The sequence below is a fragment of the Populus trichocarpa genome, chromosome 6 (assembly GCF_000002775.5).
Source record: "Populus trichocarpa isolate Nisqually-1 chromosome 6, P.trichocarpa_v4.1, whole genome shotgun sequence".
Taxonomy (NCBI): domain Eukaryota; kingdom Viridiplantae; phylum Streptophyta; class Magnoliopsida; order Malpighiales; family Salicaceae; genus Populus; species Populus trichocarpa.
In genome coordinates, this window is record NC_037290.2 from 17320900 (window position 1) to 17347085 (window position 26186).

The following is a 26186-nucleotide window of genomic DNA, read 5'->3' on the forward strand; positions in this document are numbered from 1 at the left end:
TAGATCGAAAGGAAAACCAGAATATCTTAAATTAAATAAGAAAAACAACATACAATCTAAAATAAAAATAAAAAACTAAAAATAAAAAGGAAATAAACATAATCGATTCAGACATATCTTCCAAGCCCAGTTCGAAGATCTTTCACGACTTTATTAGTTATAACTAGCCTATCTCCATGCAGAACTACGTACTGCAGCTTTATACTACTCTCAAAAGCACAAATTCTTGGAATTTATCATCTCACATTACTTGGCGACCACCTCTAACAGAGTTTCGAAATTTTTGGTAGAGCTACCACTTGATTGCACGGCATCCAAAGCAAGACCTTGGAGGTGTTGAAGTTTCTTTCTCATTTTGTTCCCTTCATCGGTTGACATAATAAGCCTCAAGGCTTTCATCAAACCTCCTTTTGTGATTCTTCCTCCTTCAATCTCGAGGCCAGTACCCCATACTGCCTCTATAGTCCTCGTGTTCACTGTTTGATCCCCAAAGAATGGCCTGCAAATCATAGGCACACATCCAGCAATACTATCCAAAACCGAGTTCCACCCACTATGTGTCACAAACACTCCGATTGCTTTGTGTCGCAAGACTTTTAACTGCGGAGTCCATGAAACTACTTTTCCCTTCTCTTTAGTCCTTTCTAAGAACTCTTCAGGCAATTCTTCCTTAGGATTGCCTCTAAATGACCAAAGAAATGGCAACTTGCATTCCTTTAGCGCTTCTACTAACTCTGCTAACTCTTGGGGTGGTAGCGTTATCACACTTCCAAAACTAATGTACACCACAGATTCTTGTTTCTGCTTGTCCAGCCACTCCAGGCAACCGTGTGGATCAGACATGAACGGATCTGGAGATGTCAACACGAAGGGGCCGATGTTGAGAAACTTGGGAAGCCTTGACTTGAACAGAATCACCGCATCGGGGTCTAATTCTTCAAAAGAGTTTGAAGCAACAACAGCTGCCTGTGGCAATGCTAATCCCATTTTACACAACATTGCTGCAAATTGTGATTCCTTAACGTCAAGGAATAGTTCCTTAGGTATGTCAGAACCACGTAGTTCAGAAAATCCTGGAAGAATGTCAATTGTTCTATCTTCGGGCTCTGCAATAAGATTATGCAAAATGAATAAGTTATCAGACTATAAATGATAACATCTATATTCCTATGCTAGGCAGACAACAAAGGAGAAAAGATAATATCAATGATGATGTTGTCTAGGCCATTCTCGCTCAAAGTCTTTCGTAGCTTAATCTAGATCAGGCTCAGTATAATGCAAAAGGTGGTGCTTCCTTGCATGGTAGGAAATAAAAAGCGAAAGGGAATGAAATTTTGGCCATGACTAAATTTTAGGGAAAAACATAAATAACTAGCATGAGATGTTTTAGGCACCCATATATAAATAGCTTGAATTAAAATCCCCTTTATAGGCTAGCTAAGGCCAAGAGGCCATGCCTAATTTGATGAAATCCCAATTCCAAGATTTATTTTCTTCCCAAAATTGGTGCTTTCATTGTGAACCTTCTGATTTACAAATCAGAAAAATAATATTAAAATTAATTTTATTTAAATACTCATCTAATTTTTTTAAAAAAAAAACACTTTGAACAAATTGAATTTTATCTTTTTTAAATATGTAAATTAAATTTATTTGTCATTTGAATTTAAATCAAATCATATAATTGAATTTAATTAAAATAGAGAATTGATTATTACAAATAAATTCTACTCTGACCGTGGAAAACCATGCATGTAGAAGCCATTAAATGCATAGTAACTGTACCTCTTACCTAGGATGATGAAGATTGGATCTCGATCCTGTCGAGTTCCTTAATTTAGAAATCAGTAAAAGCACAACGTGTGTTCTAGCCATTCATTGTGTGTAGAAAAATCTCAATTCCCTTGACACTTAACTTGAAAATATGCTAACAAAATAGCTATATTGTTGATGACCAGCTCAACAAGGAAAATATAAAACCTTACCATTAATAATGCTTCTCATTTTCTGGTGGACCAAATCGGTTTCAAGGACCAAGAGGAGGGAACGAGAACTGGAGGTCCAAAGGGGCACCCAAGGGACATGCAATTCCTGAGCGAAATCCGCTGCAAACCAAAGAAATGCATCACTCATTATGCAAGTAAAATCCTTCCCTACCTCTTTCACCGCCACTTCCATTGCTTGCTTAAAATTCCCCGGCGTCGCCTTAAAAAAATAATTCATTACTTCATCGAGATTCCCTGCAAAGTTGTAGTTCTCAGGCAAACCATCGCTAACGTTGTACGGTTTTATGTTTTCCAGCCCGTCCTCCTTGGAGAAAAGTTTGCTGTTGGACTCCTTTGTGCTGAAGAATGAAAACTTCGCATATGAAGCAGAAGCAGACAGCCTCCTAACGAGAGAAAGAAGTGGAGGACCATGAGTTGCCACGGGGAATGCTAGCACAGCAATATGTTTCAAGTCATTTCTGGCTTCTGACATGATTAATTTGGTTTGCTTCAACAATGGAGGTATTGGTGCGCTTAATCATATGTTTGATTTCAATTTATAGAGGAAGTAAAGTGGCTTTCTACAGCACAAATAATATAAAAAAGCACCTGAAGAAGCGACAAAGAGATGGTAGGTCAACAACCATAGATTTATAATTTACTTTTCAAAATGACCAAGGGACAAACTAGGTGTAGTAAGCAACGACTAGTCATCAAGCCCATCTCGTGCGGGACAATTTTCGAAACATCACTAAATTCAGTATTTTGTTTTTAATTTCAATGATTTAGTTTTCGAGAAAAAGTATTATTTTTTATCGTAATTCTTACTTTTTATTTATTTTTTTATGTTCATGAAACAAATATTTTTTTATTATTATATGTTGGTTATTTAAACACAAATTTGATGCAGTTAAAATAAATATTCGTATAAACACAAAATTTAAATTAAGTGAAAAAGATGTATTGCTTAAGCCGAAATCCTCTCTTCATTATTAATTTGTTTTTTTTAATTTTAATATAAAATTTTATTTTATTTTTTTTATGAAAGGCATGCTTTTCTACTTAAAATGATTTATAAAAAGATTTTAAATCAATAAAGAAAAAATAAAATTTTAATCGTTTGTATACGATTACATCAAAACATTAATGAATATTTAGTTAAAAAAAACAATATAAAAAAAATGAAAATAAATAAGAAATAATATATATATATATATTGTTTTTATTAAATATTTATATGCAGATTTTTTTAGTTTGATATATAATTATATATAAAAATATTAAATATAACTATAAAAATATTAAATATTATTTAAAAATCATAGCATAATAGAATAATTTTTAAAATATTATTTTACTTATTTATTTAAATGAAATTTTATTTTAAGATTTCAAAGAAAGAAAAAAGGAGAAAGAAAATATAACATAGGTTTGTCAATTCCAAACCTGTAAGCATTGACTTTAAAGCCCAAGTCCAAGAATTTTTTTTTGTCGGTGGTTGTTGAATGAGCATTAATTCTAGTAAATGAAGGTAATTTTAATAATAATAATTTTAAAAGCGTGGTTGTAATTGTTTTTTAAAATATTTTTTATTTAAAAATATATTAAAATAATATTATTTTTTTAAAAAAATCTATTTTTAATATTAGTTAATCAAAATGATATGAAAACATCAAAAAATATATTAATTTAAAATAAATAAATAAATAAATAAAATCTAAATTTTTTCAAAAACTTTTTTAAAACACAAAAATAAATACGGTATAAAAATTTTGAGTTGGAGATTTTGAACTCTAAAAAGTAAAAACACAGATTTAAATTCTTTTTAATTAAAAAATATCATATGTGCTTTTAAAAACTTATTTATAATCATAAAATACATTATAACATGTCTAAAAAAATAAAATACAATCAAATGAAAAATATATTCTTAAACCCAATCTATTTTTACCAACATTATTTAAGGTAAAAAAAGACACATCTGTTGAATTTCTTTTTTAAAGATTATCATTGACAACAAAAGTCTTACCACCCGACGTCTTTCTTTCCTTTTTTTTATTTTTAATGATTTTCTCTTTCCTTCCTAAACTTCAAGAAAAGAAAACCAATAATAGAAGGTGGCTTTCACTATGAATTTTGCACGTGATATTACTTTTTTATTCTAGAATTGTAAATTCACTTAGCTTAGTTTCAGGAATAGAAAGATATTCATCATTAAAGGAAAGAGAGGTTAAATAATATTTTTTTATCTCTTTATTACACGGTGTAATTACTAGCGAAGCCTTGAAAAAACATTTTCCTTATGTCAAGGAGCTTTTCTTGTTTTTCAATTTATTTGTGTCGCACAATTACATAAATACCCCTAAAAATAATATTTCTTAGCTTTGATTGGAAAGACACTTTAGTTATTATGCTATGGTTTTTTTAGTTATTTTCATGTGGAATCAGAGATAATTGAATCTACCATTTAGAAAAAAAAGAAAAAGCAAGTTTTAGCCTCCATAAAATTGATTATCATGACAAGAACAATAAGGCGCATGTGGTCAGAAGAATAACGATTGAGCTATGATCACATGTTTTTTTTTTTCTATTCTCTCTCTTTTTCTTGAAAAAATATGTTGATCTTGCAAAAAAAAAAATAGTTATTTGTTTGTTGAGTCAAATTAGATCATCATTATTTTAATTACAATGTATTTGATTTAGAATTATTTATCGAGTTAATTTTATTTTTTAATTTCATCCCTTGACATTTTATTTTTATATCAGATTTGATCATCATTCTTTTAATTGCAATGTATTTGGTCTTGAATCCTTAACTAATTTAGTTTTTTTTTTTTCAATTTCATTCATTGACATTTTGTTTTTATATCAAATTTGATACTCATTCTCTTGATTTTTATTTTTATTTTTTCTTATTATTTTCTTAATTGAAATTGTTTTTTAATTTTATCATTATTATTATTATTTTTTTGTTTGTGTAAAATTTGATTCTTATTTTTTTCAAATCTATATTTTTTTCTTTCTTATCCATTTTTTTTTTATTTTTTTTCAAGTTTGTCCCTAATTATTTTGGTTGGTTGGTAATTTTACATTGTTATTTTTTTGGATTTATCTTTTATGCTATGATCAAATCTCATGATCCATGTCACAAGTTCTAAAGGTTGGACCGGGTTGGCTTCAATCATTTTTTATTTTATTTTTATTTCATACATCATCATTAGGTTAATAGAAAATTGATAATCTCTGTTTTTTTTTTACTTTTTTTTTCTATATAGTTATCTCAATATCATGTCTGAAATTATAGATTTAACGAGTTTATCATGTTTGAATCAGATTTTTTTTATTTTTTTTTATCTTGAGTAAATAATTGGAATCTTAATTTTTTTTAAAAAAATATTTTTATCATTTTGATATATATTCGTTTTTACGAAAAAAATTGGTAAACTCACATGTTACTAGAACCCATCAATCTCGTACAATCTAAAGATAATAGGGGACTAGATAGTTTTAAACCAAGGACTATCATTATACTTATTTCTTATCGGATTTGTGACCCCACAATTTGGACACCCATTAAAAAAGAAAAAAGAAAAGAAATCAAGACCAACATGATATATGTTGGATTTAGCAAATTGTCTATTTGTTTTTGGTGAATATATATATATATATATTTTTTTTAGTTTAACGTGGGTGTCCGGGCCAGCTTGCGCGCACCTCGACTAATCCCACGGGCCTGAAGTTAACGACCATGTAAGCCTCTAGTGGCCATCATATGAGCAACCACAGGGCTCGAACCTGAGACCACAGAGGGAGCAAACCTCTTGATCCCAAGTTCTTACCACTGGGCCACCTCCTAGATGAGAGGAGTCCTAGTTGATGACGTAACATTATTCCCGAACTCCTATTCAAGCGAGTCAAAACAAAAGGAGGGAGATGCTCGTGGTTACTAGTTCGGATACTCTCTCTCACACTTTCCAGATCGGACAGATGTTTATCTTCCAACTATCATCTGTCGGGTCTCATAAATGTGAATCTTCCCACCCACTATCCCTTGTTTTAAGGGGAAAAAAAAAAGCAGACGTAACTTGTTCATCGATGATAGCTAGAAAATCAAAGATTTGTTTTTTAAAAATATTAAATTAAATTTTTATTTATTTTTATTTAAAAATACTTAATAAGCATTCTTAAAATATAAAAAAATCAATTTAACAACTAAAAAAACCTCAAAAAAATATTTAAAAACACAAAATCAAACATGTAATTTTTATTTATTTATCAACCTCAATCTATCTTTTTAAGTAAAATAAAAATTTAAAACAACTATTGGAAATATCCTGCGTCATGTGTTTATATTCTAGTCGTACTCCATCATCTGTGAGCTCCTGAAATTGTGGTTATAGTTAAAGATAATACCGTGTACTGTTACAATTTAAATCCTATATGTAATAGGATAACAATCCGAGAGAGATTGAAACAGAGTCTAGCTCTGTTTCCCTATATATATGTATGTAACTTTGCTGGACAATCAATAAGAAAAACGTGAATCTCTTTCACTCCTAAATTCTTCATGGTATCAGAGCGGTGATCTCTCACTCCCTGTTCCAATTCTTCTGTTTTTTAATTCCTTCCCCTGTGTTTTGTCATGGCTAACTTTGAAAGTCATGATGCAGCTGGAGGAATAAAGGAGATGGTAGCTTCCTTATCCAACGTTGCTAATAGTGATATCAACACTGCTCATAAATTGAGCTCTGTATTGTTGAATGAATTTAATTACCTTCCTTGGTCTAGAGCAATAACAATTGCTCTTGGTGGAAGATCAAAATTGGGATTTATCAATGGTACGATAAAATCCCTTGAGGTTGGCTCATTAGAATATGAAGCTTGGTTATCAAAAGATCAACTAGTTATGTCTTGGATTCTAAATTCAATGGAGCGCAATCTTGCTGAAATTTTTAGTTACTCTGAGTCCTCTTTGGATCTTTGGAATGCCATTCGTGATATGTATGGAAACCAAAACAACTCTGCCCGGATTTTTCAGATTAATCGAGACATTGCCAATATTAATCAAGATGGAAAATCATTTGTCAACTTACTGGGAAACTTAAAAAGACTATGGAGTGAGTTGGAGATCTATCGACCTCATACGATAGATGCAACTATCCTGCGAAAAAAAACTGAGGAAGACCGGATCTTCCAGTTGTTGGCTAGCCTTAATCCTGAATTTGAGGATTTAAGAAGTCATATTTTAATGAATATTGAACTCCTATCTTTTCAAAGTGTGTGCGCCACAATCCAACATGAAGAAAGTCGTCGAAAAGTCATGTCCCACACTGTTACTCCATGTAATCCTGGTGTTAGTGCTTATCTTGCGCGACCATACCCAGAAGGAAAAGTCTACAAAGGGAAACGACCAGATCTCAAATGTCAACATTGTCACAATATTGGACATACAATTGATCGATGATGGAGTCTGCACCCAGAGATAAAACCAAAATTTAACAAAGATCAAAAAGGGAAATCTGCTGCTCAGCATAAAGCAAATTCAGCTACCAATTACACAGAGTCATTCACTTCCAGCCCTGTTGCCCTGTTGAATGAATTTGCACACTATCTGCAAAACAAACATGGTCAGGAAACAACTCCAAATGGAGGACATAATCAAACAACAACTATTCTTAGTTAGTTTGCAGGATTCCTGGCTGATGCAAACTCTGAAAATAGTCAAGGTATTCTACTTGCCCTTATGACTGCATTAGAGATTGGTACTTTTCATGATTTATGGGTTATTGATTCAGGTGCCACTGATCACATGTCTAATAAGTTAACTAATTTCTCTGATTTCACATTCTTTTCTACTCCTGCGTGTGTCTCAGTAGCAAATGGGAAAGGGGCTCCTGTAAAGGGTAAGGGCAAAATGAAACTTGTGTCATACACTGTCAACTCTGATGTTCTCTATGTTCCCTCTTTTCCCTTCCAGTTACTTTTCGTTAAAAAACTGACAACCTCATTTAATTGTGAAGTTATATTCTCGCCTTACAAAGTTATCTTTTAGGACCTCATCACCAAGAGGATAATTGGTGAAGGATTCCACCTGCATGGACTCTACTACTTTACTCCTGATTCCCGGATTGCAAAAGGATTTCAAGCTATTTCTGCTCCTATTAATGAACACCTTCTATGGCATCGACGTCTTGCCCATCCTTCAGTGTCTGTCCTTAATAAAGCAACTTCAGTTTTTTCTAAAGAAACTCTTAATTGTGAAACTTGTCATTTCTCGAAATCATCCAGGCTTCCCTTTAAATCATCTGTGTCTCACACTACTCAAATGTTTGAAATTGTTCACTCAGATGTTTGGGGACCCTTCTTCGCCTCTCTTGATGGTTTTAAATACTTTGTAAAATTTATTGATGATTTCTCTAGAGTTACTTGGGTTTATCTGTTAAAATCAAAATGTGAAGTGTTTGAAAATTTCAGAAATTTCCATACATTGGTTACTACCCAATTCTCAGCCAAAATTAAAATTTTTTCGTTCTGATAATGGCACCGAATACATGTCCCATATTATGACAAACTACTTAAGCTCTAATGACATATTGCATCAGACTAGTTGTGTTAATACACCCCAACATAATGGAATTGCTGAACGCAAAAATCGTGATCTGTTAGAGAAAACTCGAGCCATAATGCTTCAAATGAATGTGCCCAAACCTTTTTGGTCTCATGGAGTTCTTACTGCTACTCATCTTATAAATCGTTTGCCCAGCCGCGTGCTGGATTTTAAAAGTTCTCTTGAAGTTTTGCAGGAAAGACAACCAGATCTGACATACCTTAAAGTGTTCGGGTGTACTTGTTACGTACACTTGCCAGCTACTCTACGTGACAAACTTGATCCCAGAGCTGTTAAATGTATATTCCTGGGTTACTCACAAACTAAGAAAGGATACAAATGTTATGAGCCTAAATCCAAGAAACAATATATCACTAGAGATGTACGGTTTGTTGAAACTAGTCCTTACTTTGAAGGCACTAGTCAAGAAGAGACTCTCTCAGAATTTTTCCCGTTACTCAGCACTGATCACTCTGCAAATCCATCACTCCCTATGACTGATCTTCATCTTGAGCATTCTACAGAACCACTTAATCTAACTACGGATCACACTGTAACTCCATCTCTCCCTGTCACTATCTCTGATGATAATTTAAACACTTCTGGTGATGTTCTTCCAGAAGGCATTGACGTCCACATTGAACAACAATCATCCAATGATCAAGACAGGGCAGAACTTCTGAGATGCAATCCTCCGTCAACCTCTTGTAAAATTATAGGACTATGTTGCTCATACTGTCAGGTACCCAATTACTCAATTCCGGACTTATCAAAGATTATCACCTTTGCACACAGCTTTTATTACAGCTATCTCCAGTGTTCATGAGCCTAAGAACTTTCATGAAGCTCAATCCCAAGGTGTCTGGCAAAAGGCTATGGCTGAAGAACTGACAACCCTTGAAGAAAATAAAACCTGGAGTATAGTACCTATCCCTCCTGGAAAACATTCAGTTGGTAGTCGTTGGATATTCAAAACAAAATTCAACTCAGATGGCTCCATTAATCGACACAAAGCTTGCCTGGTTGCTCAAGGATTTACTCAGAAGTTCGGAATTGACTACAAAGAGACCTTCACCCCTGTTGCCAAAATGACCACTGTCAGGGTTCTATTATCTATTGCTATCAATAATGGGTAGGCTCTGTCGCAAATGGACGTTAAAAATGCATTTCTGCATGGAGATCTCGAAGAAGAAGTTTTTATGAAGCTCCCTCCAGGACATCCTCAAAGCAGGGATTCTAAAATGGTCTGCCAACTACATAAATCTATTTATGGGTTAAAACAGAGTTCCCGTGCCTGGCATGCTAAATTGAGCACTGCCCTTGAAACACTCGGTTTTTCAAAGAGTTCGGCTGATTCTTCACTTTATATCCAGCTCAGAAAAAATGATAATCTTATGGTGTTGATATACGTGGACGATCTCATCATCACAGGCAACAATAATGAATCTATTACTCAGTTGAAAGAGAACCTCAGACAACAATTTCATATTAAGGATCTGGGACAGTTGAAGTACTTTCTTGGAATTGAAATGGCAACTTCCAGCAAAGGGTTGTTTCTAAATCAACAAAAATACATTGAAGATCTGCTTCAAGAATCAGGGCTGTTGCACACTAAGCCTGCTGCCACTCCACTAGATAGCAAATTAAAGTTAGATTCAGATGGAAAAGCTATCGATTCTCCTAGTAATTATCAAAAACTTGTTGGGAAACTTATTTATCTGACTATCACGAGACCTGATATTGCATTTGCTGTTAGTCTCGTCAGTCAACACATGCATGCTCCAACCACTCAACACGAAGGCATGGTGAAACGTATTCTGCGATATTTGAAAGGCTCTATTGGTCGTGGCATAGTTATGAATAATAACGGGCATACGAACATTATGGGATACTCTGATTCTGATTAGGCAGGTAACGCACTTGAACGTCGATCAACTACAGGTTATTGTATGTTTGTTGGTGGTAACCTTGTTTCATGGAAAAGCAAAAAGCAACGAGTGGTGGCTCGATCTAGCACAGAGGCTGAATATCGTGCTATGGCCTCAGCTACATGTGAGCTTGTATGGCTCAATCACCTTCTAACCGATCTAGGTTGTCCAAGTAATCTTCCCATGACTCTTTGCTGTGATAATCAAGCTGCCATGCACATTGCGTCTAATCCTGTTTTTCATGAACGTACAAAGCATATTGAAGTTGATTGCCACTACATTCGTCAACAAGTCCAGTCAAAGCTCATTGCTACACAATATGTGTGTACAAATGATCAATTGGCAGATATGTTCACCAAAGTTCTGCCATCAATTCAATTTCACCGGTTATTGAGCAAGCTTGGATCCATTAACCCTCTGGATCCAGCTTGAGGGGGAGTATTGGAAATATCCTGCGTCATGTGTTTATATTCTAGCCGTACTCCATCATCTGTTAGCTCCTGAAATTGTGGTATAGTTAAAGATAATACCGTGTACTGTTACAATTTAAATCCTATATGTAATAGCATAACAATCCGAGAGAGATTGAAACAGAGTCTAGCTCTGTTTCCCTATATATATGTATGAAACTTTGCTGGACAATCAATAAGAAAAACGTGAATCTCTTTCACTCCTAAATTCTTCAAAAACATTAATGGAACCGTTGTTAAATAGAATTCATGACGCTAATTAACTTTCTTTCTTTTTTGTTATAATTGAGTGACTTTATCTCTCATTTTTAATATTTAAAAACTTAAAAATAAACTTTTTTATTAGAACTAAAATTTCAAAAACTACATAAATTGAAAAAAAAACAGTAAAATAGATGAACTAAAAAGTTTTGTTTTTGTGTGTGTGAATTTGATTGTCCTTATTTTACCTTTAGTCACCTTTTGTTGGAATTTTTGTTTTCTTAACAAATATTTAAAAATTAGTCATTAATTTGGTTATAAAAAGCTACAAATAAAAAAATAAGAATAAAATTAAGAAAAACAATTATGGTATTGTAGATAGGAAAAACAATTATGGTATTGTAGATAGGAAGTGATTTGCCTTTCCATTTTAATATATTTTATAATGCATCTAAATATTTTACTCATTTTGGATAATTGATTTTATTATTGAAGTCGAGAATCGAATTTTATAGCCATCATATATAACTTTATAGTTGTTTACTTATAGAGTGTTTGATATTGTAGTAGCGATTACTTTTTAAAGTATTTTTGCTCGGAAATGCATCTGAATAATATTTTTTTTATTTTTTAAAAAATTTATTTTTAACATCAGCATATCACACAATTTAAAAATATAAAAAATAATAATTTTAAACTAATAAAAAAAATAAGAACATGCAGCATTGCCAAAGATGCTCTTAGTATTTCCTTGTACTCGATGATATTGCAACTTAGGGGCCATAAACTTTAAGAATATTTAGCTTATGCTAATGATTATTTTTGTATGCATTTAAAGAAAGATGTGCAAGAATCTCCTACTTTTTTATTCTCAAAAGTCAGCTTTTTTACACAACAACCATGTTAAATCCACATTTGTAGTTGGGTAAAAAACAGGCTTATCCAGACCAGGACTAGGAAATTATGAAAAATTTAGTTCTCGGAGTGTAAAAAGGATTCAAAAACAAAGAAAAATCACGACGTTCATTGAACAGCAAGAGCTGATATACAATTTACTTCAGAGTACATGAGCCAGCTGGAAAGAAACTTGGAAAGGATTTCCAGCTATTCCCCCATTTATGCCACATATTATTTATGCCATATTTATTTTTATATTTTAAAAACGTTTAAAAAAAACAACTTTTTTTTAACTTCTTTCTTTACTTCAAATTCTTTTTTTTTTTGTTTTCAAATCATTGTAATGTGTTAATGTCAAAAATAATTTTTTATAAAAAAACATTATTTTGGTGCATTTCCGAACAAAAAGTACTTTGAAAAGCAACCACTATCACATTCTCAAATACCTCATACTTCTTTAGGCATGTCAGCAATATGTCGTTTACAAAATCCTTGAAGAAAGTCCATTGTTTTAGAAAATAATATAAATGGCCTTTTGAGCAACGTGTGCTAGACCATTTGGCCACTAAACGTTGTCTTTCATGACGGTGTTTGAAAGGTCTCAACACTTTCTCTACGATGGGGTAGTGTTTGCATCAAACGCGCCTCTAGTTTGATGCCAACAACCATTTCTTTCTTTTCCCTCTCTTCTCCTCGAATTCAACGTCAACCCCTGAAGAAAGTTAGACTAGCCCGTACAATTTATTTTTCCTTCACGTTTGATCCCTATCCTTTTAATTATTGTTTTTCTAATTTGAAAAATCTATTATATTACAAATATTTTTTAATTTGACCCCTATAATGTTTTAGTTATAGTCGCGAGGTTAGCAGGTTAACTTATTTTTTTCGTTAATTTTTTAATTAAATTTCTTTTTTTTTCACCCTTCAACATTGAGTTGTTCGATAATTAAGCTTTAAGATTTTATTTCATTTGCTTTTCAACGTGGTTACCTTGGTATCATGATTGAGTCAAAGATTTTACATCTTGAACTAAGTGGGCTCAGATCGAGATTTTGTCAACTTTTTTTTTAGTTATAATTTTTCTTGAATTTCATCCTACAACTTTTTATTTGCTAATATTAAGCTTCAACTTTTTCCTTCTCATTTTTGTTCTTATGGAATTATCATGTTCTCATTTAATTTATTAGAAATTGGTCTCCAAACATTTTTTCTTGTTTTTTTTTTTTCTATAAGGTTATCTCAATCTTATGTCCATAGTCTCAGAGTTTGTGATTGAACTTGGTTTAATTGAGGATTATTTTATTGATTTTTTAAATTTTTTCTTAAGTTTTGCCCTTCAATATTGAGTTTTTAATACTCCGGATAGGCTTAGGTCTGGTTCTTTTTACCTTTCTTTCGTTGTCATTTTTTTGTCAGTTTTTTTTTTATTGTTGTTGCATTTTTTATTCATATTATTTAAATTATCAATTGAACTAATGACTTTGGTCTTAGATGTTTTTTCTTAGCATTTTTTTTATGTTGGAAAAAAATATGACTGGCCCATGGCGAATCACGGCCCACAAATCTAGTTAAATACTATTGGAAGAAGAGGATAATCTTCTAAGTTGTAAAATATGACAATAGGATTTTCGATTCTTCTAGTAGCTTGTATTAGGAGTAAAATGGCCATAAATCTTAGTACAAAACTCCAAATCATGTACCGTTAGGTTTGTTGAAAACTACCCACAGATAGCATTCTAGGGATATATACTTTGCTCCGTAACTTGCTCTGTATTGATACAGTTTTCCATTTGAATTTGTTGATTTCTTTAGGTTGAGTTCAAGTTCTTTTAAGCTTTATTTAGAACCATCTAATCCACATTGATTAGTGGATATAAATGTTGGAATTACTAGGAATGCTTTTACATTACATAAATATTGAATTACTAAGATTTTGATTTACCTTAGTGTGATATGGTTGAGGCCATTTTCGAACAAGTCTTTGAATGCATAAGTAATGTAAATAGAATAAAATTAGACAACCTGATGGATGAACGTATTTTATATATGTTATTTTTGTTTAAAAATCATGTTATAAAAGGTCTAAGGCAGGGTAATAACCCAACATACCTGGACTTGGCTAAATATCAAACTTATGTTACGTACTATGAGTTGCGCCAAAGTACATATGTGTATGATGAAATTACAAACCCAATATCATTGGGTTCAATTATGTGTTGCGCCTAAGTACATGTAGGTTTGGTGAGATGTCAAACCCAATAACATTGGGTTCAGCTACACACTAGGTCTAAGTACATGTGGGTCTTGCAAGATGATAGACCCAATATCTTTGAGTTCAGCTACGCGTTGAGCCCAAGTACATGTAAGTTTAGCGAGATGTCAGACCCAACATTATTAGGTCGAGCTTCGTATTGAGCCTAAACACATATAGGTCTGGCAAGCTATCAAACCTATCACCATTGGATTTGGAATTATTCCTAAATGTATATGGAACTAACAATCATTGTTGGCCTCCTGATTAGGTCACGAGACCCTATATTGGGTCATGAGGATTAATTTGTTTATTATTATATATTTTAACGTAAAATGTTAAAAGTCAAGAATGATTATCTTCCTATATCCCTAAGTGTATAAAAGTCTTATAATGACCTGTCATATTTCCATCAACATTAATATTATGTAAAAGATATATATCCCTTATTAATATTGTGTAGGAGATATTTATCTCTCATTAATGCTACCAAGAAAAAATAATGTTACAACTTCATCCAAACACCTTGACAAAGTTCAAAGGTTATATATACTCTTTGAATCACTCAAGTAAAAGGTTCATAATTTATATTCTCTAAGTACTCGTACTCTTATTCTCACAACATTTATCATACATAAACAAGAACAAAACACTTTTTTTAGAATTAAACTCGTATTCTCTCATTTATTACAATTTTTATATTAAAACTTACTAACTTTATTATTGGAGAGTTTCAAAATCTCACCAAAGGGATTGTTTTATAGGTATTATGTTTTTTTTTATCACCAACCATAAACTTCATGAACTTTGAAGAAAGAAATAATGACGTGAAGACATAATTACCCACCATTCAAACAATTAAAAAACATTATCCCTCAGCATATTGAATTTTGAAATATCAACATAACCTATTTACTACAAATAGGAAACGAACTAAACTCATAAATTCTTGCAAATTAGGACGAGTACTTTATGAACACACACACACGTATAAGAGCATAGGAAACGAACTAAACTCATAAATTCTTGCAAATTAGGACGAGTACTTTATGAACACACACACGTATAAGAGCTTACCATTAATATTGCAACGGATTGTCTAGCGAACTAAATCGCTTTCAAGGAGAAAAGGAAGGGAACGAGGTTCTGAGGGCCAAAGTGGCACCCAGGGGATGTGCAATTCTTTAGCCATATCTACTGCAAACAAAAAGAATGTGTCACTCATGATGCAAGTAAAAAAAAAAAATCCTTCCTTGGAGTTACTTTAAAAAAATATTCAATTTGTTCTTCGAGATTACTGGAAAGATGTCATTATTAGGTAAACCAATTAAATTAATGTTTTTTTAATGTTTTTTTTTATGATTTTGAAGTGCTCATGTCAAAAACAAATTCTAAAACAAAATTAATTAAATACATTTTCAAACAAAAAAATTCTTTTAAAAAATATTTCAAACCTCAATTTAAAACACCCTTTAAAGAGCGGAGGGCCATGAGTGCCAAATGGGAATGCTAGCACGACAACGTGTTTTAAGCCTTTTTTGGCTTCAGACATGATTAATTGTTTAGCTTCAACAATGAATGTATAATAATATAATTAACAAAAAAACTAAATCCCCTAAGGAATAAAAATTACTATTCATTGTAATAGTTTAATTATGAATTTGCCATTAGAAAAAAAAAAAAAAAGCAATGCGCTAAGTTTTAAGGGTAAGATTATTTTTTCACCATGACACAATTGTCTTTTTTAAATATATAGGGTTATGTTAGTAATTTCATATTATTTTGTATAGCGAGATTATTAATTTAACCATGGAATAAAATAATCTAATACCTGATACTTAGGGGCATTTTTTTATTTTTCAATTCTTTTAGAATAGTGTAATTATTTTGATGTCTTTAAAGACAAAACCAATTGAACTCTCACCCAAAGGCTTTTTATGTCATTTTACATTGTTTTTATTATAAATTTCGACGGTTCTCAGGGGCATTGTTGTAAATTACATTTATTTACATGCGTCAACGTGTGAACGGCCCTTGGGTTGTTCAGGCGCCACGTAGAGAGCTATCCAGCAATAAAACACTGTCTTTCGGGGCAGTGTTTAAAAGGTCTCGGCGCCCCGAACCAGATGATGTGGCACGTGTGCTAGGATTCACAACAGTTTGGCGTCAGTGTCCGCTTCTTCCCCCCTTCTTCTCTCTCCCTCACCTAGATTGTTGTACTAGCCCTTTAAAAATTCAAGAACAACCCTTTAATTTGTTCGTTCTTCAAATTTGATCCCTTTTTATTTTTATTATGATTTTTTTATCTTGAATAATTTATTGAATTTGATCTTCATTCTTTTGATTGTTTTTTTTTTTAATCATTTTTTCAATTGATTTTGTTTTACGATTTGACCCTCCTTTGCTTTTTTTTTTCTATCAAATTTAATCCCTCTTATTTTGATTATCAATTTTTTTTAGAATTGACAAGTTTTTATTTTAAATCATAACTGGTTTTATTTTATAATTTCACCATCCTTTGTTTTTTTTTCTTATCAAATTTAATCCTTATTCTTTTAATTGCAATTTTTTTTTTTGCTTTGACAAATTTTTAAAATTTATATTCTTAAATTGACTCATAATAAACTTCTTGATTGGACCTGAATCCAAGGTTTCACAGGTTGCAAGTTTTTAAAATTTGACTAAATTTAAAATATTTGTCGGGGTTTGCTTAGTTTTTACAAATATTTTTCAATTTCACCACTATAATGTTTTTTATCTTTAAAATTTGTTTCTCATTTTTTTTAATTGTTGTTTATTTTATTTGGCATCTTTTTTTAATTTTGTTTTTTAATTGTTGTTTTTTAATATGTTTTTGATTTTTTCTATTAAATTTTATCCTCATTATTTTTTATTGAATTGATTGAGAATTAGACTTCTTGATTGAGAATTAGACTTCTTGATTGAATCTGGGTCAAATATTTCACAGGCTGCTAGTTTTAGAGATTAGACCAGGTCTAAGAGGTTCGTTAAGTTTGCTTGTTTTTTTTTCCTTTTTCTAAACTGATGTTTTCTTGATTTTTATCATTTTTAATGGGTTTTGTTTTCTTATTTTTCATGTTTTAATTCTATTAGGTTAGCCCTTGAACAATTTCTTTTTATTACACTCCCTATCATTTTTTAATATATAAATAATCTATAAAATTATAAATTTTTTTCAATTTCACTGCCTATGGTTTTTTTAATCTTTCAAATTTGATCCTCATTCTTTTAATTGCAATTTTTTTTGCTTGTGAGCATTTTTATTTTTTTTAAAATTTCATTCTCCTTGGTTTTTTTTGTCACAGTTTTTCTCCATTCTTTTTATTAATGTTTTTTTCTTTTGCAATTTATTTTTCTTAATTTTATCCTTCAAAATTAATTTTTTTGAGAGTTAAGTTTCTTTATTGAACCCGTATACATGATTTCACAAATTGCAGGTTTTAGATATTAGACTAGGTTTAGGAGTTTCACCCGAGTTTGCTTGTTTTTTTCCCTTTCCTATAGCTTATTTTTCTTATTTTTTTTTTATTTTCTTTGTGTATTGTTTTCTTATTTTTTGGGTTTGATTTTATTCGGTTATCCATCAATAACTTTCTTCAATTTCACCCCTACCATTTTTAATCTATAAATAATCTATCAATTTACAAATATTTTTCAATTTCATCCCCTATGATTTTTTAATCTTTCAAATTTGAAACTCATTGTTTTAATTACTATTTATTGTTTTGAGATTTGTTTTTTCAAATCTTGTCCTCAGATGTTTTTGTCTCAAATTTTAACCTTATTCTTTTTTATTACTTTTGTAAAAAAAATTATTAATATTTTTTCAACGATTTCATCTTTTGAGATTAAGTTGGTTGACAATTAAGCTTTTTAATTGAACTCAAGTCCATGATTTAACGAGTTGTAAGTTTTTAAGATTAGATCAGGTTTTAGTGGTTTGCTTGGGTTTTCTTGGCTTTTTTACCCTTTTTTTAGGTTGATGTTTTTTTTTTTGTTTATGAAGTTTTTTTTTGTATTTTTCCTTCTATTCATTAAGCTATTTGATAATCCAGATAAGTTCAAGTGTGTTTTTTTTAATATCTTTTTCTTGTTTTTTTCTTGTTAGTTTATTTATTTATTGTTGTTATTTTTTTCTCATATTATATAAATTGTCACTTCAACCAATGTCTCACGACTTGTATTTTTTAGCCTAGCACATTTTTTATGTGAAAAAAAAAATATTTCTCTGCTCTATGCTTTCTCGTGAGGAGGCGGTCTTTAATTTTTTAGAAAATAGCCAGACTATGCTTGGATTTCTTTCAATTAGTATATAGCCAGAATAATACTTTATGAAGAAAAACAAATAAATTGGTGATATGAGATTTAACTTGTGATGATAAAGAAGAAGAAGAAGAAGAAGAGACATTTAATAGAGAGATTAAGTTATAAAAAGACAAATAAATAAAAAACTTAAGAATGCCAAATAGGGCTTTTTTAAACCAAAAGTACTACCTAATTTGTTTTTTATTAAATTTTATTTTTATTTTGTCGACTTTGGTTATTGTATTTTTATTTTGTTGACATTGGATATTGTGTGGATCAGCTTCTTTCAGCTATAAAAAATAATAATGCAGGTTTCGAGAGCAAAATCTGTCTAGTTGGATGCTCTATTTAGATTCCCAACACTAGTTAGAGTCAAGAAACTCTCACATGCATTGTCTTAATTATTACAACAGTTGCTATTTGCTTTCCTTCATTATTATATGACATAATTTAGCCATGAATATGGGACATTAGCTGTCATAACTCAATTTTAGATCACTCCCAAATTTTGTTTTCCTTTTCATAAAAAAAAAATGAATGAAAAAAAAAAAAACTGCACGGTGCCATTTTGAACGGCACGGTGCAGCTTCTTCTCCCCTGCAAATGCAGAGACAGGGGAGAAGGAGATTTTTGAAAAAAATTTCCGCTATTCTTCCCCTCTCTCTCTCCACCCCACTTGCCCAAAAATCCCGGATGACCCATACCCACACCTACACAACCATACCCTGCAACTCCCACGCCAGCATGCCCTGCACTTGGACAGGGTATGGTGAACCTCTCCCCCGGCTGCCTATAAATACAGGGGAGAGAACAAAACCGAAAGGAAGGGGGGACGATTTTTTTGAGAAAGAGAGGAACGAACCGGGGGGCAAAATTTTGGAGAAGGAAAGGGAGGCCGAAACAAAAGGAAAGAAGCAGAAACAGGAGGGGCCGGAAAGTTTTGAAAAGGGAAAAGGGGAGAACAGAAAACAGGGGGGAGGAGTTTGTTTAAGAGTAGAGGAGCTCGGGCAAAACAGAAGAAAAAAGGAAGAGAAGGGGGAAAGAAGAGTGAAAGAGCAAGACAGAAGAGGGAGGAGAAGAGCCACCGTTGCACCTCCACCAGCGCCTCTACCTTTCCTCCCAGCCACCACCGACAGAACCGCTGCAGAACCACCATCACAGCAGCTGCCACCTGGTTTCCCAGCCACCGTCCGCAGTCCCAGTCGCTGCCATTGCCACCAACAGATAAAAAAAAAAGAACAGAACACAGGGGACGGAAAAAACAGATAACAGAGGAGAAGAGAAGAACAATAATCTCTCTCTCTGGCCTCTCTCTCTTCGTCGTTGGAAGCAGCGCCACCACAAACAGTTGCCACCGTCCTCCCCGTCATTGATAACGGCCCTGCACCGTGAGAAACAGAAGAAGAAACACTGAAAAAACAGAAACAGAGGAAGAAGAAGCAGCGAAGCAGATGAGAGAAGAAGAAGAACCATCGTCTGCCACCACCGCCGTCCAGCGCTGCCCGGTCAGTTTCCTTCTCTTGCTTCTTCTCCGGTCGCTCTCCACTATTCTGCGTGAACAGTTGATAGTGAATAAATTCACTCTCCACTGTTCACGTTGCATGTGAACAGTGGAGACTGCTCCACTGTTCACTGGTCCGGACAAGTCCGGCCCAGTCCAAAATGAGTGGGCCGGGTCCAGCCCGGTCCAAAAAAAAAAATTTAAATAATATTTTCAAAACTTTGTGCGTATTTTTTTTTTACTAAATTTTGCTTAATATTGGTTTGTATTTTTACATCGTAAAAATACACATTCGGTATTAAAATACCTGGTTTTCGTAAAAACATTAAAAAAAAAACATGTTTTTGTTTTCATGCATACGGCCAAATCTCTCAAAGCTAAAAAAACTCATATTCTATTTTCATACAACAAAGAAAACTTCAAAAAAAAATGTTTTATCATGCATTTTGGCTTTAATAACCAGTTTATTAAAGTCACGAGAATTTGGCCAATATTTCAAAAAAATCTAAAAAAAATTATTTTGTTTCTTTTTATATCAGGGATTACGAATTTACACGTAAAGCGTATTCCCGATATTAAAACAATAGTTCTTTTATAGACATTAGAACGGTTAGGTCTTACCCCATAAGATAAGAACCTCCTTATTGAGGAGGGCTTTTCTTGAATCTTAGACAGACAGGACCAACAATTAGAAAACGCTACCAAACCTTAGATTTTGATCAGACAAATAAAACAATGCAGCTTATCTTAGGTAGGGCGTATTTGGGGTGCTAATACCTTCCCTTTACGCAACCAATCTCCGTACCCGATCTCTGAGACCAGTTAGGGTTCCTAGTGATCAAAATATTAGGTGACGACTCTCATTCCATTTTACACTGATAAGAGACAAGAATTCCTTGTCTCCCCTATTTTCCAGACACACACACATTGAGTGTGGGTGGGCGATTGCCGCGACGCCGCACACGTGCGACAGTAGCTGTAGCAAGCTATGCCTGCAACTTGCTGCTTGTGCAACAACATTAGCTTATATTAATGGCTAATTGGTAAAATATCTCCTGAACTATTGGTAAAGTTCAACTTAACCCTTATTCTTTATTATTATTTATTTTAATCCCGCAAATTATCATATCAAAGTAATGCACCATCTCTGTTAAGGATTGTAAGACAAAAAAACAAAAACACTTTTTCAGTATATAATATGCTTCTATAGGAAGCCTGATGTATTGCTTTGACCCATAGTTTAAGGAACTAAAATAAGAAGATCAGGACTAAATTGAATTAAAACTAATATTACAGGAGTTATTTTACTAATTAGCATATTTTATTTAAGCTATTGGCTTGACTAACCAATGTGGCTTTCCTCGTATTTGTGTTTGTGCTGTGTCTCGAGATTCTAGACTTTGAATATATATATATATATATATATATATATATATATATATATATATATATATATTTCCTCATTAATGTTTTATTAATTAGTTAGTACCTCATGCATTTATTAATAAATAAATTGTCCATAGAAAGTTGAGCGTACTCTCAATTATCAGTAATTATTATATAATAACTTCAAATCATTGATTACTTTACCTTTTTAGAAAGCACACAAGTAAATAAAGTAGTAATAAAAAAATAAATTAAATTAAATGGAACTAACGATAACAAGTCGTAGAATAAAAAAAACCATTCTTTGAGAGATGTATTCACATAAACATCAGTTAGAAGGAAAAAAAATGTGCAGTAATACATTTTCACCGTGTATAGCACTCTGTTCACAGTTTTTTTTTAATTTAACACAGTAAAAAAAATTAATACAATGATATAGTAAAAAAATATATATTTAAAAAAATAACAAAGTTTGGTGAGTCCAAGCAATTATATAAAAAAAAATCAACTATTAAAAAATATAATTTCTATGCATTCAACTGCGTTAATTTCAAAATGTAAGCATACCTATACAAGCCATGCATTTATTGCTGCCAGATTTTGATTTATGGTTTAGACAAAAATGAAACAACAAGAGAAACACATAATTGTTGCTGAAAAGTATTTTCACTCCAAAAACTCTAATTCATATTTTATTTCTAATATTTTTCTCTAATTTAATGTGTTTCTTTGGAGGATTTGCAACTCTTTAAATAGATCGAAAGGAAAACCAGAATCTTAAATTAAATAAGAAAAACAACATAAAATCTAAAATAAAAATAAAAAGGAAATAAACATAAACGATTCATACATATCTTCCAAGCCCAGTTCGAAGATCTTTCACAACCTTATTAGTTAGAACTAGCCTATCTCCATGCAGAACTACGTACTGCAGCTTTATACTACTCTCAAAAGCACAAATTCTTGGAATTTATCATCTCACATTACTTGGCGACCACCTTTAACAGAGTTTCGAAATTTTTGGTAGAGCTGCCACTTGATTGCATGGCATCCAAAGCAAGACCTTGGAGGTGTTGAAGTTTCTTTCTCATTTTGTTCCCTTCATCGGTTGACATAATAAGCCTCATGGCTTTCATCAAACCTCCTTTTGTGATTCTTCCTCCTTCAATCTCGAGGCCAGTACCCCATACTGCCTCTATAGTCCTCATGTTCACTGTTTGATCCCCAAAGAATGGCCTGCAAATCATAGGCACACATCCAGCAATACTATCTAAAACCGAGTTCCACCCACTATGTGTCACAAACACTCTGATTGCTTTGTGTCGCAAGACTTTTAACTGCGGAGTCCATGAAACTACTTTTCCCTTCTCTTTAGTCCTTTCTAAGAACTCTTCAGGCAATTCTTCCTTAGGATTGCCTCTAAATGACCAAAGAAATGGCAACTTGCATTCCTTTAACGCTTCTACTAACTCTGCTAACTCTTGGGGTGGTAGCGTTATCACACTTCCAAAACTAATGTACACCACAAATTCTTGTTTCTGCTTGTCCAGCCACTCTAGGCAACCGTGTGGATCAGACATGAACGGATCTGGAGATGTCAACACGAAGGGGCCGATGTTGAGAAACTTGGGAAGCCTTGACTTGAACAGAATCACCGCATCGGGGTCTAATTCTTCAAAAGAGTTTGAAGCAACAACAGCTGCCTGTGGCAATGCTAATCCCATTTTACACAACATTGCTGCAAATTGTGATTCCTTAACGTCAAGGAATAGTTCCTTAGGTATGTCAGAACCACGTAGTTCAGAAAATCCTGGAAGAATGTCAATTGTTCTATCTTCAGGCTCTGCAGTAAGATTATGCAAAATGAATAAGTTATCAGACTATAAAGGATAACATCTATATTCCTATGCTAGGCAGACAACAAAGGAGAAAAGATAATATCAATGATGATGTTGTCTAGGCCATTCTCGCTCAAAGTCTTTCGTAGCTAATCTAGATCAGGTTCAGTATAATGCAAAAGGTGGTGCTTCCTTGCATGGTAGGAAATAAAAAGCAAAAGGGAATGAAATTTTGGCCATGACTAAATTTTAGGGAAAAACATAAATAACTAGCATGAGATGTTTTAGGCACCCATATATATAAATAGCTTGAATTAAAATCCCCTTTATACAGGCTAGCTAAGGCCAAGAGGCCATGCCTAATTTGATGAAATCTCAATTCCAAGATTTATTTTCTTCCCAAAATTGGTGCTTTCATTGTGAACCTTTTGATTTAAAATAATATTAAAATTAAATTTTTTTAAATACTCATCTAATTTTAAAAAAAAAACACTTTGAACAAATTGAATTTTATCTTTTTTAAATATGTAAATTAAATTTATTTGTCATTTGAATTTAAATCAAATCATATAATTGAATTTAATTAAAATAGAGAATTGATTATTACAAATAAATTCTACTTTGTGGAAAACCATGTAGAAGCCATTAAATGCATAGTAACTGTACCTCTTACCTAGGATGATGAAGATTGGATCTCGATCCTGTCGAGTTTCTTAATTTCAAGCGGGAATCTTTTTTTTTAGCGCGCATGTTTCGTCTAAAACCGTCGGTAAATGATTTTTTTGTTTTTCCGACTGATATACCGACGGAATGGGGAATCACCGACGAAGGTAAAGCCGACGGACTTATTCCGTCGGTGATGACGTTGGTAAAAAAATCACCGACGAACTTCTAATCACACACCGACGAAATTTTTTCATCAGTAAAACTGTGAAATCTTGTAGTGTTGCCACGGGGAACGCTATCACAACAATATGTTTCAAGTCATTTCTGGCTTCTGACATGATTAATTTGGTTTGCTTCAGCAATGGAGGTATTAGTGCGCTTAATCATATGTTTGATTTCAAGTTAAAGAGGAAGTAAAGTGGCTTTCTACAGCACAAATAATATAAAAAAGCACACTAATACAGTGTCTAGTAACACCTGAAGAAGCGACAAAGAGATGGTAGGTCAACAACCGTAGTTGTATAATTTACTTTTCAAAATGACCAAGGGACAAACTAGGTGTAGTAAGAAACGTCTAGTCATCAAGCCCATCTCGTGCGGGACAATTTTCGAAACATCACTAAATTCAGTATTTTGTTTTTAATTTCAATGATTTAGTTTTCGAGAAAAAGTATTATTTTTTATCGTAATTCTTACTTTTTATTTATCTTTTTATGTTCATGAAACGAATATTTTTTTATTATTATATGTTGGTTATTTAAACACAAATTTGATGCAGTTAAAATAAATATTCGTATAAACATAAAATTTAAATTAAGTGAAAAAGATGTATTGCTTAAGCCGAAATCCTCTCTTCATTATTAATTTGTTTCTTTTTAATTTTAATATAAAAATGTTAATTTTTTTTTATATTAAAGACATGCTTTTCTACTTAAAATGATTTATAAAGAGATTTTAAATTAATAAAGAAAAAATAATATTTTAATCGTTTGTATACGATTACATCAAAACAGTAATGAATATTTAGTTAAAAAAACAATATAAAAAAGATGAAAATAAATAAGAAATAATACATATATATATATATATATATTGTTTTTATTAAATATTTATATGCAGTTTTTTTTTAGTTCGATATATAATTATATATAAAAATATTAAATATAACTATAAAAACATTAAGTATTATTTAAAAATCATAGCATAATAGAATAATTTTTAAAATATTATTTTACTTATTTATTTAAATGAAATTTTATTTTAAGATTTCAAAGGAAAAAAGAGGAGGAGAAAGAAAATATAGCAGAGGCTTGTCAATTCCAAACCTGTGAGCATTGATTTTAGAGCCTAATTCCAAGAATTTTTTATGTTTTTTTGAAGATTGTGGAAGAAGCCTCGTCCACCTAAAACAGATTCGAGTAAATGAAGGTAAATTAAATGATAAAAAATTTTGGGTTCGAGATTTTGAACTCTAAAAACACAGATTTAAATTCTTTTTAATAAAAAATGTCATATGTAGTTTTAAAAACCTATTTATAACCATAAAATACATAATAACAGGTCTAAAAATTCAAAATACAATCAAATGAAAAATATATTCTAACATGTTAAATACTCTTCCATGTCCTGATGTGAAAAAAGGTAGGAAAATAGGGATCGAAGCTGCAAAAACCAATCCAGAAGCCCTCGACCTCGAGGGTCAGTTTGAGGTGACAATAAACGGATGAAACGCAATACTAAAAAGCAAAGGTTGAAACTGAATGAAAACAAAATAGGGAAATGCATTTATCTGGTCCCATTCGAACATGGAAAAAACCTCATGAAGGGACACCAGGAGAGAGGCGAACACAGCATATAGTCATAAGCATGTTTGTTTTAATGTTTTAAAAATATTTTTTAAAAAAATTAATTTTTTTATTTTTTTATATATTTTAAATTAATATTTTTTTAATATTTTTAGATTATTTTTATGTTTTATATCAAAAATAATTTTTAAAAAATAAAAAAAATATTATTTTAATATATTTTTAAATAAAAAAACATTTTAAAAAATATTAGTTTGATATATATATATATATTATTTTTATTAAATATTTATATGCAGTTTTTTTTAGTTTGATATATAATTAT

General features: G+C 31.8%; 2 protein-coding genes across 3 annotated transcripts in view; both read right to left on the reverse strand.

The window, feature by feature from the left end:
* On the reverse strand, positions 1–24513 carry LOC18100530 (flavonoid 3-O-glucosyltransferase). 2 transcript variants are annotated; one of them, XM_052454191.1, is made up of 3 exons: positions 24424–24513; positions 1986–2507; positions 1–1106 (listed from the first exon to the last, which is right to left on the reverse strand). In XM_052454191.1, exons 2-3 carry the CDS (start codon positions 2476–2478, stop codon positions 247–249), a joined length of 1353 nt encoding a protein of 450 aa, XP_052310151.1. In that variant the 5' UTR covers positions 2479–2507; positions 24424–24513; the 3' UTR covers positions 1–246. The 2 variants fall into 2 exon arrangements, with proteins under 2 accessions (XP_052310151.1, XP_006381837.3); XM_006381775.3 differs by lacking the exon at positions 24424–24513 and having other exon boundaries at positions 1986–2578.
* Positions 22306–26186, reverse strand: part of LOC127905493 (flavonoid 3-O-glucosyltransferase-like) — a 16496-nt gene continuing 12615 nt past the window's right edge. Inside the window, exon 2 of the mRNA XM_052454193.1 lies at positions 22306–23395. Within this exon, the coding sequence (XP_052310153.1) occupies positions 22536–23395 (860 nt within the window). The 3' untranslated portion in view covers positions 22306–22535. The remainder of the gene's footprint in view (positions 23396–26186) is intronic.